The 17,522-nt window shown below is 37.7% G+C and overlaps 1 protein-coding gene across 2 annotated transcripts in view; it reads left to right on the top strand.

Annotated features, from left to right (window-relative positions):
• The window catches only part of khdrbs3 (KH domain containing, RNA binding, signal transduction associated 3), a 217,158-nt gene that overhangs the window by 97,090 nt on the left and 102,546 nt on the right, over positions 1 to 17,522 (top strand). For both annotated transcript variants that reach the window (XR_003675116.1, XM_028461744.1), the window contains exon 3: positions 10,019 to 10,135. Coding sequence is in view for 1 of the 2 variants with exons in the window: in XM_028461744.1 (XP_028317545.1) it covers positions 10,019 to 10,135 (117 nt within the window). In the remaining variant the exon portion in view is untranslated. The remainder of the gene's footprint in view (positions 1 to 10,018; positions 10,136 to 17,522) is intronic.

The following is a 17,522-nucleotide window of genomic DNA, read 5'->3' as shown; positions in this document are numbered from 1 at the left end:
TATAAACTCAATAATAATTTAATTATAATTACGACAGCAACAGATTTTTTAAATTCCAATTGTAATTATGACACAATTGTAAATAATTATCAATTACGTGATTACATTTATCATTGACAGGGCCGACTCTGATTTATGGCAATATAAATATGTATTAATGTAGCTAAAATTATACCATTGCATTAAGGCTGGGCGATATATCGAGATTCAAGATATATACAGTTTTCTATTTGGCCGATATAGAAACTTACAATATCGCCTATATCAATATACTATACATATTCTTATATAGCATGTTTTGTATCAAAATACTTGTTTTAGGAGTCACTGGTTTTACTACTTCTCAGAACAGCATGAAAAGCACAGTTAGATTGATTTCTGAATGCGTTCTAACCCAGATCTTCCCTTAAACAAGCCATACTACAGAACTCACTCACACGTGCTGTCCCTTAAAGAAAAAAAAGACTAAAGTGGCACGTATTGTGCGACTGTTAATAAATGAGCTTGTTTGGCATTTTGCATCAGCAAATTTATCCCAGAATTGTCTTTCTGGTCAGACTTAATTTGAATTAAAATGATCAAGATTTATATCATATTATCACCATTTTGAGGAAACATTTTGAGATATGAGTTTTGGTTCATATCATCCAGCCCTACATAAATGCATACATTAGTATTAATGCTCAAAGAATAAATCAATTGAAAATATATGAATCTATTTATTTAGCTCTGACATACCAACAATGCACAATATAAAATATCTCATAAAAAACACTAAGTGTATTTAAGTTATTGATGAAAATTATAAATATAAAAACAAAACATTGCAATTCTCAGACACAAATAACCATTGGGAAAAAAAATACAATCTATGTTAAAAATTTGAATAATACACTATTATAAAATATAACACGTATACAGGTATAGTGCAAATGTCCTGAGGGAACATCAACAACAATGGTGCAAAATCCATAAGCATTGCAAAACAGTGCAATCAAAAGTTAAAATAAAATAAAATAACCTACTTTCCTGTTTGGTTTTACTAGTCAGTAACACAAATCTTATAACTAAAGAACACAATGTTGTGGCTGCAAATATCTTCTCATTGCATCTGGATAATTGTAAATGTTATACATTATTTTTTTTGTATAATAGTGTACATTGAGGGCAACAGCCTTGCTAACATTAAACTTATATTTTAAGTTATAAGTTAGTGTTTTTGACCTTTTTACCTCCCATGCATTCCCTTAGCAAAAAAGTAGTTTATTCAGTTCACTAAAACTGTACTTTTTATATACTATATTTTATATACTTAAAAAAGTATAGTGAAGTATACTTGGCTTATACTGAAAAGTATAAAGAATAGTCTAGGACTTTGATACTTACACTTGTACTTTAATACTAAAGCTTATACTTGTACATAATAATAATAATAATAATAATAATAATAATAATAATAATAATAATACATTTTATTTAAAAGCGCCTTTCGAAACACCCAAGGACACTGTACAGGGCAGTCATTAAAATAAACACAATAAAAACAGCAGAATAAATACAGATAAAAACAAGTGCAGCAGAATAAAACAGAGTACAGTATTGGTGTGGTGAATGTGTGTCTAGATGGAGTAGGATTGTCTGAAGAGGTGAGTTTTGAGTTTTGATTTGAAGAGTAGGAGGGAGTCTATGGTACGGAGGTCAGGGAGGAGAGAGTTCCAGAGCTGGGGGGCAGAGTAGCTGAATGCTCTGTGCCCCATGGTGATGAGTTTGGCCGCAGGTACAGAGAGCTGGAGACATTAGTATACTTTTTTACTTCTTTCTGCCACAAAGTATTAATTTTTAATATATCTTGATCCAAATACAGAAAAAGGTCAAGTCAACATACATGTTCAATATATAGTGCTGGAGTTTAAAAGTTTACAGTAAACAGTTTGTGTGCACATCTGCATTAACTTTATGTACATTAAAAACATGCTCAAAAACAGAGAAACATTTGACTTGACATTATTGATCAAGTTCATTGCAGTCTAGTGTACGAGTTAACTTTAAAAATACTTTAGATGGTATGCTATGCTAAGCTAAGGACATATAATCAAAGGGTCACCGGTTCGAGTCTCACCTGGGCCAACACTTTAGGATTTGAGAAAGACCCTCAAATGCTCCCTGGACCCCATGGGTTCAATGCAGAGAACACATTTTGTATGTGTGTAAAAACAAATTAATATAATACAATAAATATGTATACTTGACAGTGTACTTTTGTAAACTTAAAATGACCTTATAAAGTATACTTTTATAAACTTAAAATGTGGACTAGAAGTATATACTTGGTACACTAGTAGTATATAGATGAGTGTACTTGTTGTATACTTGAAAGTGCACTTTTGTAAACTTAAAATGACCTTATAAAATATACTTTTATAAACTTAAAATGTTACAATTTAGTTCGAAAAAGTATTAAATTAGTATACTTTCTACTACGCTACAAGTAGATGATCCATTGTATACTTGTTATACTTATACTCAAGCATACTTAATAGAATGAACTTCAAGTATACTACTTACAGATTTTTAATAGAAATATTTAATGAGGAGAAAACATGTACAGTGATTGTAAAGGGTGTGTTTCATGTTTTTTTTCATATACCTTTTTACATTATTATTAGATTTTTGGTTGGATGGCAAATTGAACAAAACATTTTCAATTAATATCATTATAAATTATTTTATTTATGGTTGACTACTGAGTTCATTTGATGATCATGTATGCATTTATGTCTGTGTTCTTATATTGATTAAAAATTGGTATTTAGCGGAGGTAAATATATTGTTCACAATAATAAAATGTGATTTTCGATTTTAAAATACATTCTAAAATATTAGGCTCAATCTGACACAATTAAGATTAGGAAAACACAAGTGAACATAAATTATACTTGTTTGTGCGCTAAGCCTGATGCACACTGTACGTTTCCCAACATGGCAACACCTTTGTTCTGAGATTCTGCCTGTATGAACGCTCCTATACCCATCAGTTAGTACGCAGGTTAGCAGTGGTATCTTAACACACATTACTGAGCATCATGTCTGAATTAACACCAGGAGCTGTTGGCAGTGTTTGATCAAGACTCCATTCAGTTGTAGATTATGGATGTGCAAGATATTGGTTAAACTCAGTACAACCTCTCTCATCAATCCTATTATAAGCTTCACTTCATTAGTAGGGGAAGCCATTGTTATCATTCATCATATATTTGATTTATTCATACCAATCCAGTAAATTAGGTCCTGGTTAATTTATTTGTATTCAATTACTTTGAACAAAATGCTTTAAGTGGAAAGGAAAAGAGCCTGGATTGAGTTAAATGTGTTTCAAACTGGCATGTCTTGCATATCCAGCAGTCAACTTCTCAGAAGGTGAAAATTATATGGTTTGCACTCCATCAAAAAACGCTTTTTGGTGAGTTTTAAATGAGTCTTTGAGTACTCCTCAAGCACCATGAAAAAAGCTAATAATACTCAAATAAAATATCTGTGACATTACCGTGATAAGGTGACATGGCAAGGTAATTGGATTTGGTAATGTACGGAATTAGAAAGAAGTAATGATGGGAATTCAACAAATGCCCGCCCACACTTGTATCCTCCATGTTATGAAAGTTATCATAGGAATTCTTACCCACCTCTTGTTTAACACATTTTAGCCTTCATATCAAGGTGAGGATTGAGGACCTTGTCTTTAATTTGCTTCAGAAGTGGCTAAAGATAGTCATGTACACCTTAGTGCTTAAATAAATAAATCATTAAGTAAATCAATAAAAAAAAAAAAAAATAGGGTACAGTTTAGTTGCTACTTATAAAGCAGCTTATGAGGTTACTGAATCATAGTTTTTTTTTTTTTACCATTTGTTTTTTCTTAAACTATTTTATGGTAATACATTAAAGGTGCAGTCCGCAACTCTCCGATCCCTCTCTCCTCCTCCCTCCCCGCTGCTCTCTTGCCCTGCCTCCAAACTTTCCAAAGTCCATCCCTCAGAGGAGCTAACAAGCTAACGTTAATTGACAGCAACATCACAGTAATATAACATGCTTTGTTGAAAGCATGTTACTGCAGCGCTTCTCTCTCTATGTGCACACACCAGATTCTAGCTGTAACAACACAGTGTCACTTACAGCACCCATACGGAGGCTGTTGCACACACACAAACAACAGGCACCACAGAGTTCTAGTGTAACAATTACAAATCAAACGTAATGTAAATCAAGCAGCAGTAAGTACCTTTCAAGATGAAAAGTCACCAATTCCATCTTCTACTCCTCCAGACCATACACTGTAAAAAAAGATGGCACTCCAGCCTGGGAAAGGGGCGGGGCCTGTGAGCAAGAGCTGTTAGACATTCCATCAAACACAATCCTGGCTCTGATTGGTTCTTTTTGCTCGGTCGCGGTGCATTCTGGCAATCTGCCAAAGGCTGCAGGAGCAGCAGGGGGCGGGACTCAATGAGCCTGTTTTTTCACACAAACTACTAGTTCCATGTAAAGCTGTCCTTATATAGTGACAGCTTTAGCAAATATGACAAAAGTCACTTTTATAAGGATTGCAGACTGTACCTTTAAGGCATTTTTTTTTATCATTTTTTTTTTTTTTCCATTCCCCTTAAATAGAATCGCCAAAGGTTTACATAAAAACTCTTCCTCTCAGTGAAGGCCTGGACAATTGACATACATATTTATTCTGTTGTTAAAAAAAATAATTGTTTCAACAGGTGCATTGTTAACCGTCCTGAACAAAATGTCAAAGCCAGGGTACAATTTGTTGCCTCACCTGTTTTTATTTTTTAAATGTGAAAATACACACAGACTTTTTATCACTCATGCCAAAGAATAATGGATTTGACACATACATGTTTCTACCACATTTTCCTGGTGCACCAGAAGCCACTATGGCAGATGTAACAGCTGAACACGCTCTTGACATTTTTTCTAGAATGTAAATCAAACATTCTTCAGAAAGTTCTTCCTGACATTTCCTGTAAATGTGTTGCACTGGTTGGTTTATTTGCTTTCAATCTTTAAAAAAAAAAAAATCCAATTAATCGATTAATTTATTGAGTGATTAATAGATTTTCAAAATAATTGTTAGTTGCAGCTCTACAGATGATTATTCTGAGTATGTGTTATTACTGTGAAGTGTAATATCACAATCCGTGTATCATTCGTTCATTCGTTTTTCATTATGTAACAAAAATATGAAAAACTAAAAAAACACTCATTATTAATTGTTTCCAAAACCAAAATGAAAAAACGCCTTGTTTTTCAAATTCAAGCTCTTTTGCTTCGGTACAGAAAACGAAAAATGGAAAACAAACACCTTTATTCGTTTTCTCCATTTCCGATTTGCCAAAGTACGTGACTCGGAAGTGAAGCGTTACACATTTCGAGATATCTTTAGCTCTGCAACACTTAGGAGTCTCTAAATCCTCTGAAATGTCCGTGAGGAGGTTCTGTGCCCAACACCTGCTAAAGTGAAAAGGACACGTTTCGGATGCACAGTTGGAAGCAGCGATCTTGTGTTATGTTAGGGTTCAGAGCCGAGAGTTCAGCTGGTAGTAGAAGATTGGGAGGTGGGGGAGGGGGAGGACAGAGAGTCACATCTGTAAACATCCTGGTGAAATTGAGTGTGTTGGGGGAGGCCAATTGGTGATAATAAATTGTTTTCGTTACATTGCATTCTTTCCAGTAGCCCTAAAGTCGCTGGTCATAATAAATACAATATTGTGGGATCAAACAGTTGGCCGACATCCTCTCTATTCTTTCCAAGATCGATTAATTATAGTCTGAGAGTACAGTGCCCTGCCCAAACCTTCAGTGATGACTGGCAGCCTTCCCAAAACGGCTGCCGTAATACAGACTTCACGATAGATCAGATAGCCGCCAGCTCCAATTAGCAGCATCCCTGCTACCATGATTCCAATCATGTATATATATCCTTGACGTCCTCAACGGAAAACAGAGACAGACAGACGACCTTCTAGGAATCCCAGGAATTCATTGTGTATCCGGCTGGAAATGTTCCATCAGGACACCATGGGCTGGTCTTTTCATTGAAAAAAATTTGATAAATCGCATTAAGTGACCCGCTGATCAATTCCATAGTTTCGATTTAAGATGAAAACAGAGAGAGTCTCCTAATAGCAGCAGACAAAACAAGCAGGCAGCAAGGGCAGCTAGGGAGGAGAGCGGGAGAAGAAAAATGCGACCGCCTTCGTCAAGAAGCAGAAGAGAAATATAGCTACATTTATGAACTCTAAAACACCAAAACAGTACAATGTCAAATGTGCCACGTGGGTAACAACGTAATGGGTAGAAACCACAACCTGAACCAAAGAAAGCGGTCGATCAGAAATGGCAAGACTAAGAACATATGGATTATGATCACTGTGCCTTAGACCAACAGAAATAAAAAAAAAAAAATAGTCACAAATAATAATCATTTACTTAGTAATGGTTGGGTGTAGAAATGTAACAAATTACTTTACTTCTTTTAAAATGTACTTAAGTACAAGTAAAATTACTAATTTAGAAATATACTTAAAAAACTACAAGTATCCATAAAAGCAACATATTGAATGTAATGTGAATATTTGTAATCAGTTACTTACTGGTGTGAGTGCTTTCCAGTAATATGGAATTATAAATGCTGAGTGAGTACACAATAGCTGAGAGCTGCTGGAATTCAGCCCATCCAGGATAAAAAGTCAACAGTCAGTTACTGCAGTAGAGTGAATCACTAAAGCTCACATTCCGTGCTCTCACAAAGGAGTTGGAAGGGCTGCCTCTAATAAGCACTTGCTTACCACACAAAAGACAGAAGAGATGCAGGTTTGGAACAAAGCTGTCTGTTTTTTAACCTACTGCTTGTTAAATGATGACCTAGATAGTAGAGGGAGACAGCAGTAGGGCTCATTGTTCACTCCGTTTGTCTCGCTAACCATCTCTGGCTGATGCTGGTGAATGCAGCTCATGTCCAGGTTGTTTAGCTTTGAACTACATCGATACTCCTGGAACCACGAATGCGTAGCATTTGTCTTTTTTTCAGGTATAACCCAGTGACCTTGTCAAGTCAAGCCTTTGATGGACTGACTAAGGTGCCAGAGGGGGCCGCACTCTGTGTTTGCTCAAATAAATGCAATTATGCTAATGCCTGCACAGCCAAAATTTATATTCAAATATTCCAACACATTCGGGGAAATGTTTGAAAGTGAAAGTAGAAGGTAAAACAGAGGACTCTCATGACCTAAAATACAGTGTAATTGTGATAAATAGCTGCAGTTAGCTCTGGGACTACAAATGGGATTATGTAAATTTTATTTCATTTTCACTTCGAGAGCTTAAATCTTAGCTGTAAATTGTGAAGTTAGTTCTTTGTTTGATTTATAGTTCTGTTATAGTTCTGTTTTCACTGGCATGTACAGTATTTGTCCGTCTGGGAAAAATTGTAGCCAAAAAATAGATCTTATGCCATGGAAGATCCCATCAAATTCTAGAGAGGATCTGGATCAATATACTGATTCTGGATTTTGTTCAATAATGAAAAAACAAAAACAAAAAAATCCTATCTTGGTTCATAATTGACCAATCTTTTTGAAATTTGACACAGTTACATTGGGTTGGTTCTTCAATTACCCTGTTGAGTTTCCTCCAGGTTGGATTGGGATTACACATTTTATTGAGATAAAAAGAAAAAGACTATTTATTTAATAGGAGCCTTCAAAGACATGGATATAATGAAAAGAGTGGATGGACAGAAGCATAAACATGCAGACATTCACATAGACACACTGACTTATTACGCACACACAGCCATTGGCAAACAGAACAAGCTTCACCGGGGCATGAAGCACCAGACCAACAGAGCTTCACTAATGATGTGCGGATCATTATAAAGTTCATTTTTCACTCAACGTCCTGTCTAGTGGAGGTAGAACAGCTGTTACACTAACCGCTGGCTTTCATTGACCAAAGTACAGTCTTCTATCTCCCTTCTCCAGCTCAGCGGACCAAAGTGAAACCTTATGTTATTATTGAGCTGCTGCTTTAAAACTGCAATCAAAATAAAAGTAAAAACAGTTCTCATGTGTAGTCTTCTATGTTGTAGCCGAAAAGAAAAGGTTTGTTTTGTGTTTTTTTCCGCGAGACGTGAATACCTCACGTTCTCCCACTGTTCAATCAGAGCCCTTCCCAAACCCCAGACCTAAAACGGAATTGAATGAAGCCGAATCATAGACTGTAAAAAAGATGAATGGGACATCCTCTTGAGGAAGTAAAGCTTGTATTTTTAGATCTTCCACTGTTGATTGGCTGCAGTATAGGTCATAAACCCGCCTCCTCAATGTTAACAGATAGGATGTTGGTCAAACTGTTAAGTTAAGTTAAAATACTTGTCACATATTTTTTTAGATTGTGTTCATTTTTCTATGAATTTTGTTTTAAATAAGTTATTTGAGGTTGAAAAACGGGATTTGACGTCATATATGACGATGATTGACAGCCTCGGATCTTGCATAGCTTTCTTTGTGAATAGCATAAGCAGTTATCGTGAAGGAAAACGAGATGGCAATAAACTTTTCCGTTCAGTTTTTTCATCTTTTTTGAGCTACTAGTACTAGTACTAATCTCTATGATCTGATCATCTGAACAATATGTTGGTAGAATTTCCAGTGGGAAATATAGTCTAGTTCATGACGGAGCTGGGCTGCGTAAGTCATCAGGGCAGTACGCTAAATTGGCGGGATGTGTTACCAGGGCTCCTCCCGCCAGACCCTATTGGCTCCAAACTGGCTCCAAATGAGATCAATTTTGCAAGATGGAAGCACCTCTAAGCGCCGTGTTTTGGCTTCAAGAGCTACAGTGCACGCTCACTGAGCCGAATAAACCGGTTTTCCATGTAGACTTCATTTTGGAATTACTATTTCCATGTAAACATGAAGCAGAACGCTTTAACTTAGAATAATTTAATTCTGAGTAATTAATTCTGAATTAAAAAAGGATAATGCCACCGTGACCAATGATCAGGTAGGCGTTATGTCTCAAATTTCTATTCATATGGATGCAATGCCCACAGTGATGAAGCAAAGTGGTACACTCCTTCCACTCCCTTGCCATTTTCCCATTCTTCTTTCTGGTTCAAAGTTATCTTCAAGTAAGCAACACAATATAAATCCACTGAGGTACAAGAAAATGTGATTCATCACAGCAGCCCCTCTTTCCTTGCTCTTAGTTCATTTCTAGTCCTTACTTTTCCATCCATTTTCTGACCTCCATCCATCCATCCATCTTCATACCCGCTTATTCCCGCTTTAACAGGGTCACGGGGGTCTGCCGGTGCCAATCTCCAGCTCTCATTGGGCGCTAGGCGGGTAGTACACCCTGGACAGGGTGCCAGTCCATCACAGCTTTACATTTCAGTTTGTGTTTTTAATAGACAATGGTCAGCATGGGCATGTTTTCTGACTTCTATCCATCAGAACCTGTATTAGTATTTTAATCGTATACAGCTCCAGCAGGTCATCTGATAGATTGGATACTGCCTTGAACAAATTCATGTTCTCTTGGTGCCTAGAACTGCATAAACTGTAAATGAGTATTTTTAGATTTTGATCATATCAATTTCCATGTTCTCCCAAACTTTCTAAACCAGGACTTGTCATACATCTTTATGAAATTGCAATGCAGTGATTTCTCTACTTAGCTTTCTCACAGGTTGAAAATTGAATCCTGAGAAAAGGTGATATGCTGTACTTTAAATAAGACATCCCAGATGCTGATTTTATCTCGATAAAAAAAAAAATGCTGACAAGTATTCTTTTGCTTCAGTCGCTGCTCAAGCCAGGTAGACTGAAATGTGAAAAGCCTTTGCTCTTTATCTCAAACTTTTATATATTTGACTAACGCATGCTTTCTCTGTGTGTCTCTCTATCCGTCCCTATATCTTTTTCTCGCTCCCTCACTTTTGCAGTTTAACTTTGTTGGCAAACTCCTCGGGCCACGTGGGAACTCGTTAAAGAGACTACAGGAGGATACGCTCACTAAGATGTCAATTCTTGGAAAAGGATCCATGAGAGACAAAGAAAAGGTAGACCTCCACTTGGTATTTCAATTTTATTTATATACTCTTCCTCCCCCCTTTCTCATCTAGCCCGCTGCTTCTAATAAGGTTGGAAGTAAAAGTGGTTCCATGTTTGGAGCAAAAGCATGCCCCCAAAGTACAAATATGTATTTAGAGACCCCATGTTTTCACGACATAAAAATCCTTTTTGTAAAAGGTGATTTTGGATATGGACACAGCTCACAGATCCACAGACGTGATAATCTTCAGTTCCAAAGTAAAGGGTACTCTGAACCCTTGAAGCTCACAATGACTTTGACCATCCATTTAAACAAAGTCCTTGAGGATATATGTTATTTCACTTGAAAATTAAACTTGGCTTCTTTAAAAACCCATTAATTAAATTCCCCATTACTAAACTTAACACTCACCATTAAAACAGCTTAAATATCATTCTAACCCTTCTAGTTTGTTCTAGGTCAGGTAAGTCATTTAAATTCTCCTAAATGGGTCAGGAGAGAAATTTGGATTTGCTGTCAAACAAAGATACTTTAAATAGCGTTGTTCCACTTTACAGTCATTCCTTCCAATCCCTGTTTTTCCTCTCTTATTATTCACTTTCTTCTAACTCAGGGGAAATTTTTACTTTTTTAAAGTTTAATGTGTTTATCTGTTTGTCTGTCAGCCTACTACATTAACCTGCATTTAATTGAAAAGTCTAAGAAGCTACATGAGAGACTTTCAAAAGGAGATCATCTCAAAACCAAGTTTCACATTTCAAAACGTTATGGAAATGTGAATGCCCTCTTGAATCAGTGAACACACCTAGCATTGTTCAAAGCCTATTCTCTTTCATTGTGAGCAAAACAAAGTATTTGCCTAATTTACCAAGACAACCCTACACTGGATTTAGAGCAGTGTTTCTCAAATAGGGGTATGTGTACTGAATAGTTCAGCTTACTGTGGTAAGCTTTAAAACATTCTTCTGTGTGCAAGGGGACACAACAGGCACAGCAGTACAGTCGTGTCTTGGCCGATGAGCTTGCCCCTGGAGAAATGCGGCGGCATGAAATGCGGCGAGTCTCACCGCTTGGCCCGGGTCTTCTCTCACGATATCCACACTCTCAATAGTCATCTTAGGTCGACACATCAATCAATCAATTAAACTAATTTTATTAATAAAAAAGAAGCACTTTTCATATAAAAAAGTGTAAACTCAAGGTGCTTTTACATAATTAAAATGTACCTACCCTGTACAAACCCTGCCCACCGCACACAGACACACAACTAAAATGTAGTAAAATAAAATAAATCTGAACTCAGACAAGATCAAAAACTAATTTGAGAAAAAAATGTCTTTGGAGTCACCAGAAATTCTTGATATCAAAAGGGGGTCACGATCCAAAAAAGGTTGGGAACCACTGCAATGTGTTTTCAGTCGTTCATTCCATTATTATGCTCTATGGATGTCTTTAAAAAGTGTTCTAAGCAAAATGTTGTAGTCAGACAAAGGGGGTACTTGGATTCATAAATCAGAGAAATGGGGTACTTGAGCCAAAAACGTTTGAGAACCACTGATTTAGAGAATTCACTCAACAATCCACCACAGATATTTCTATCAGTGTGTCACTTCCTAAATACAGGATATGAATGACTGGAGAGCTTTAGCAGCACAATTGATTGAGTGTCAGGCTGTGAATAAATCGACTTCGCTTGGTCCCTTCACCTCTCTCACTTTCTATCTTAGAAATGATTTGTTGGTGGTGATGATTCTCGCTCATTTGTAGGGATGTAACGATTAATCGTAAGGCAGTTAAAAATCGATTCATTGGTGTCACGGTACACATCGATGCTCTGAAAATTGAATTGCAGTACTTTTTTTAAACAGCAGAGGGCGCTATATATTTATCCCTTCTCTCGTCCATAAGTGTTGGCAGCGGGCGACATCTCTTACTACTCTCTTTCTGGCCACCTTATACTCTTGAATATGTTCATAAATGATTCATTAGCCCTTTAGGACCAAAAAAATATCTGTAATATTACGTGAATATCTGTAAAAGTCACGTTTTTCTATTAGCTCTGTCTGCTAGCATAGCATCTCTTCTTCACTGCACTTAGCTGCATGCCAACCGACCACTGGGTTACCGCCCTCTGCTGGTCCAAACTAATATCTGAGGTAAAAAGACAGTTCAATTACTTATATTTTTTTAAGTCCAATTGTTAAGGCACAAAATACATTTTCAGTTGCACTTTTAAAAAGAAAAATAACTATTATGCAGTTTTGCATTGTTTACTGTAGAACCAGAATTTAAATTAATAGGCTTCTTCTTCATTTGTATTATTTATTTATTTCATTCAAGATGTTTAGTTAGATAGCATTGTTTTGAATAGTTTATCAATGGATTCTTTTGACAATGAAAAATAAAAGGAAAATAGTACAGTACAATATTTTTCAGTCATTTTTCCACAGTCTTAGTTTGTAAAATAAATCGTGAGAGAATCGTATCGTGAACCCAGTATCGTGAATCGAATCGTATCGGGAGTTGAGTGAATCGTTACATCCCTACTCATTCATTTTGATTACTGTGATCAATTTTCTTTAAGGTTTGATGCCTCTCAAGTGACTCACTAAAAAGACATGTCACATGATGTGCCATGACCTCAGCATACAAAAGCTTCCACAATGGGATTTAAGATAAACAGCTCTTTGTACAGGATGCACAAAGTATTACTGCTCTCTTCTTTTAAAGAATAACTAAACCCCTGGTTTTGGCTGAAGGCGTCGAGGTTATAAAGTAAAAAAAAAAAAAATCTTTGGTTATAGGCATGGCACCTGGAGCAGTTAAGACTATGCCCAGTCCATCCATCTATCCATCCATCCATCTTCTTCCACTTATTCGTTGCCAGGTCGCAGGGCAGCATCCTTAGCACGGAGAACCAGACTTCCCTCTCCCCGGCCACTTCTTCCAGCTCTTGATCTCGAGGCATTCTCAGGCCAGCCGTGAGTCTCTCTAGCCGGTCCTGGGTCTTTCTCGAGATTCTTTCCTGAGGGACTTGCCCTGAACGCCTCATTAGGGGGGCGTCTGGGGGACATTTCTAGGTGCCCAAGCCACCTTATCTGGCTCTTCTCAATGCAGAGTAGCAGCGGCTCTACGCCGCCTTTCGGCTCAGCTCTTTCTTCACCACAACGAATCAGTTCAGATTCCGCTGCAGACGCCGCACCAATCCTTCAATCCCTTGTAAACCAAACCCTGAGGTACTTGAACTCCTCCACTTAGGACAGTTTTCATCCCCAACCTGGAGAAGGCACTCCACCTTTTTCCGGTCCAGAATCATGGACTCGAATTTTGAGGTGCTGATTCTCATCCCGGCCGCTTCACACTCGGCTGCGAACCATTCCATTGAGAGTTAAAGGTTATGGCTTGATGGAGCCAACAGGACCACATCATCTGCAAAAAGCAGTGATGCAATCCTGAGGCCCTTAAACCGGACCCCCTCAACTCCCTGACTGTGCCAAGGAATTCTGTTCATAAACATGTGTGAACAGAAGCGGTGACTAAGGGCAGTCCTGGTGGAGTACAAACCTTACTTGAAACGAGTTTGACTTACTGCCGGCAATGCGGACCAAGCTCTGACTGTAGTCTATACTATAAAATCTCCAAAGAATGATCTATGCTAATTACAATCATTTAGCAAATGCTTTTATCCAAAGCAACGTATAAATGAGCAATTAGGGTTAAAGGACTTGCTCAGTGACCCAGATTGGATTCAAACCAGTGACCCTCTGATTACAAGCCTGCTTCCTTAACTGCCAAGCCAGTTCACTACTCTAGTGAACTACCGGTTCAAGACTCATTATACATCTCTATTCGCAAGAGAGAAGCCACCACAACTTCACAAACCACCATTCTCATGCCGTATTCACACCGGACGGGGCGCACATTTTTGTGACATGGGCACTGTGCGAATGCTTCATCAAAAAAAAATTTCTCCATGTCTGCTTCATTTGCGCATCAACCAGACTCCCTTTCTTCAGGAGCTAAGCCAAATCCTTCCTGGTCCGATCTCAGTAAAAAAACTTGTGTAGTAGAACTCCGGCTGGTCACACGCCACCACGATTATTTTCTCCTCCATGCTAAAATGGATGTCCATGTTGATGGCCTGACGTCTGACTCTGATTGGTTTTCACGGCTGCGCATCACGAGAAACATTTGCTGGAGTTCAATATATTCGACTCAAACGAATGACGAATGTTATGAAAAAACAGGAGCGCGCATACCATGGCCAACGATTTTGCCGCATGAATCAAACTGTGCCGCCAATTGACATTTTGCAACGTGTCCAGTGTGAACGCAACATCATGCATTAGCAAAGTTTGATAATACAAAGTTTAATAACTGGGTTTCAACCCACAGAGGGCAGCCACTCTCATATTTTTACAATAGATTGAAATACTTTCACTAAAATGTCAATCAACAATACTACTTTATATCCAAATACATTTGTTTTCCAGCAAAAGAAAGAGGTTTTGGGGTTTACATACTCTTTAATGAAAGAGAAGGAATGTGCACAGTTGGGGTAACATCCTAGCCTAACACTAAGCTCGCTGACTTTACAATTTTGCAGGGTCAGAATGTCTGGTGCACAATAAAGTATGTGGATCCACGATTCTAAACCAAACAAGTAAGAACCACTGGAATAAAAGAATCCAGGACAAATTTGAAAGATTAGTAAACCAATGCAGTGAGACATACTTCCTGGTCTTCCAAAGGCTGAAATGAATATTTGATATTATACTTCCAGTTTTAAAGATGCATGGAATGTTTTTGTCTTTTAAGTGCAAAAATGAATTTCAGAAAATAACAAACTGTTAAGATGTCTGTGGTGGTGACACCAAACACCCATCATGGCTCCCAGAGGTAAAGTAGATTGAGAGGAGACAGCAGGCAATGCTGCTTTGTCGTGATTCATATCTGGAGCATGGGGCATGAGTAAAAAACAATGTGAGACTAACAGTGAGAAGCAAGACCACATAGATTTATTGTTATTGTGAAAACACCTATGTTTCTATAAAAAGCATGTAGGTATTAACTTTGCCATGTGCACAATAAACCTTAATAATAGATTTGGCCTTTATATGACAGTTTAAAGCATTTGCTGTGTATGAAACAATATTTTTATTTGCCACCCACGCCAGCATAAAAGTAGCACATTACAACAGTGAGCGTGCCATATGATGCCATATTTTGTAGGTTAACACCTATATATTTATTAGTTTAAAGACCTTTGCATATTTTTTGACTATTCAATGTAACTGTTGAAAATTGTTGCACCGATATTACTTGATTTTCTTTCTTTTTCTGAACATGAATGCATATACAGTAGTTATGGCCACCCAGACGGAAGTAATAGGTAATCTTCTCCCACTGAGCAAACCGACGTTGAAATTACGTTGAAATGACGTGATGGTCCGACGTTGAGAAGACGTCTCTGGTGGGTGCAGAGTGAAAGTTTCCACAATGTTTTTTTTTTTTGGATGTTGTATGGACATCCAAAAAAGACGGCACAAAATAATCACCCAGCTTGGATTGGAAAGCTTAAACCTCTGCTTTCAAGCACACTTCTTTAACCAACAGAACCAGCAGAAGTGCCAGATAACTGCATATGACAACGTCGCCTTGCTCGGTGGGAATTAAGGCTTGACATTTACATTATTTCTTCAAAAGATCAAAGAGCATAATATATGAATGTTACTGAAATACAACTGGATATATACTTCGTGACTGAATAATGATATGTAATCAACAGAAACACTTGCAATAGCACACACGCTGTGTCTGCGTTTAGGTTTGCAAGAAGTTTTCTTTTTATAAGAGAAGTCAGCAAAAATCGCATCAAATGTTGAACGTTGGGCACCAGCAGACCCCCACGAAATAGGACAAAGCGGGTCTGAAAATGAATGGATGGATGTTGAACATCATATCAACGTCCAGTTGAGGTCGTGGTTGTGACGCCGTGTAAACATGCAGAATGTGGTCCAAAGTGGACGTATGATGTTTAGTGGGCTTCCTGCTATGACACCCTTTATTTTCTTCTGGCTGAAGGTGTTTTGCTGAGCCATTTGGGTTCCAAAATGGAACCCAAATGGCTCAGCAAAACACCGATGTTCTAAAGCAGATAAACACGCAAAATAAAGGCATTAAAAACAAGGGGATTGTTGTCATGCTGCTTGGAAGAAAAAACTTTAAAGGAGACATATCATGCTTTTAAATCCTTCCTTTTTACATATAAATCATACAGTTGTGGTCTATATAAAGCGGAACTGCAATGCTTGGGTCTGAATTCCTCATTATTATAGCTCCACCCCTTTTCTACCCCTTTTCTGATGTTCTTCTAAGAGCAACTCGTTTTGGTGCGGTCTCTTTAAATGCAAATGAGACACTTCTTACCCCGCCCCCTCTCCAGGTTGCAGAGGTGACACTCGGTTCAACTCCACCCTGTTCGGCCATTTTTGTAGTTTGATAGAAGAGATACGATTGTTTAGCAGCACAGAAAATGTTTATTCACTCGTTATTTACAAAATGTCAACAACAGAAGACTTGTCCATCCAGCCTTACATGTTCGAGCCAGAGTCGGACCCGGCGGAGCGAGATGAAAATGAAGATGATGAACCTGCAGAACCCTAACAAGTGAGCTAACACAAGCACGGAGCTAACACAAGCACCGAGCTAACGCTAGCGCCAAGCTAACGTCACAAAATGCTGAATTTTAATACAATCTTTTCGGAGACAAAAACGGCAAAATGAAATGACTAATGAAAACTTTAGACTTAAATTAAATCACGTAGACCATTTCATCAAGGATCTAAAACGAGCACACAGCGCTAACATATGAAGACGGTGCAACTGCTAATGCTAATAAAACAATGACAGGGACGTCTTATCGTCACACTTTTTAGCATTATTTACTCCAAAGATAGAAGGAATTGACCCCTTCTTTATAATGGCAAAGCAGTCATCCTTGAAGTGCTTCGCGCACACAAAAAGGACCTTACCCACAGATGTGGGTACATTTCCGTGAAAAATAAAACTCAACCAGGCACTTTGAAAAGGTTCTGATGCTGGGAGACGGTGTAATGAAGCGTGTGGGTTACTACATCCAACAACCGAACATTTTGACTAATCCTCTCGTAACTTCGGCATCCTTGAGCTTGGACTACAAAATAAAAGCGAGAAATAAAAATGGCGGATTGCTCAAAGTGTTGGGCCTGGAGTACTGTGACGTTATTGTTCAAAAAACGTAATAGAGAATCGAAAAATTGAAACAGATTGAAAAATATGACCAAAACAGAATATAAAGATATCAACGGACTAATTCGAACTTTTCTGTACTTCTAAACACTCTAATTATACAA

This window comes from Gouania willdenowi, chromosome 11 (assembly GCF_900634775.1).
Source record: "Gouania willdenowi chromosome 11, fGouWil2.1, whole genome shotgun sequence".
Classification (NCBI taxonomy): domain Eukaryota; kingdom Metazoa; phylum Chordata; class Actinopteri; order Blenniiformes; family Gobiesocidae; genus Gouania; species Gouania willdenowi.
Note: the sequence above shows the minus strand (reverse complement) of the source record. Positions and strands in the feature narration are given on the sequence as shown.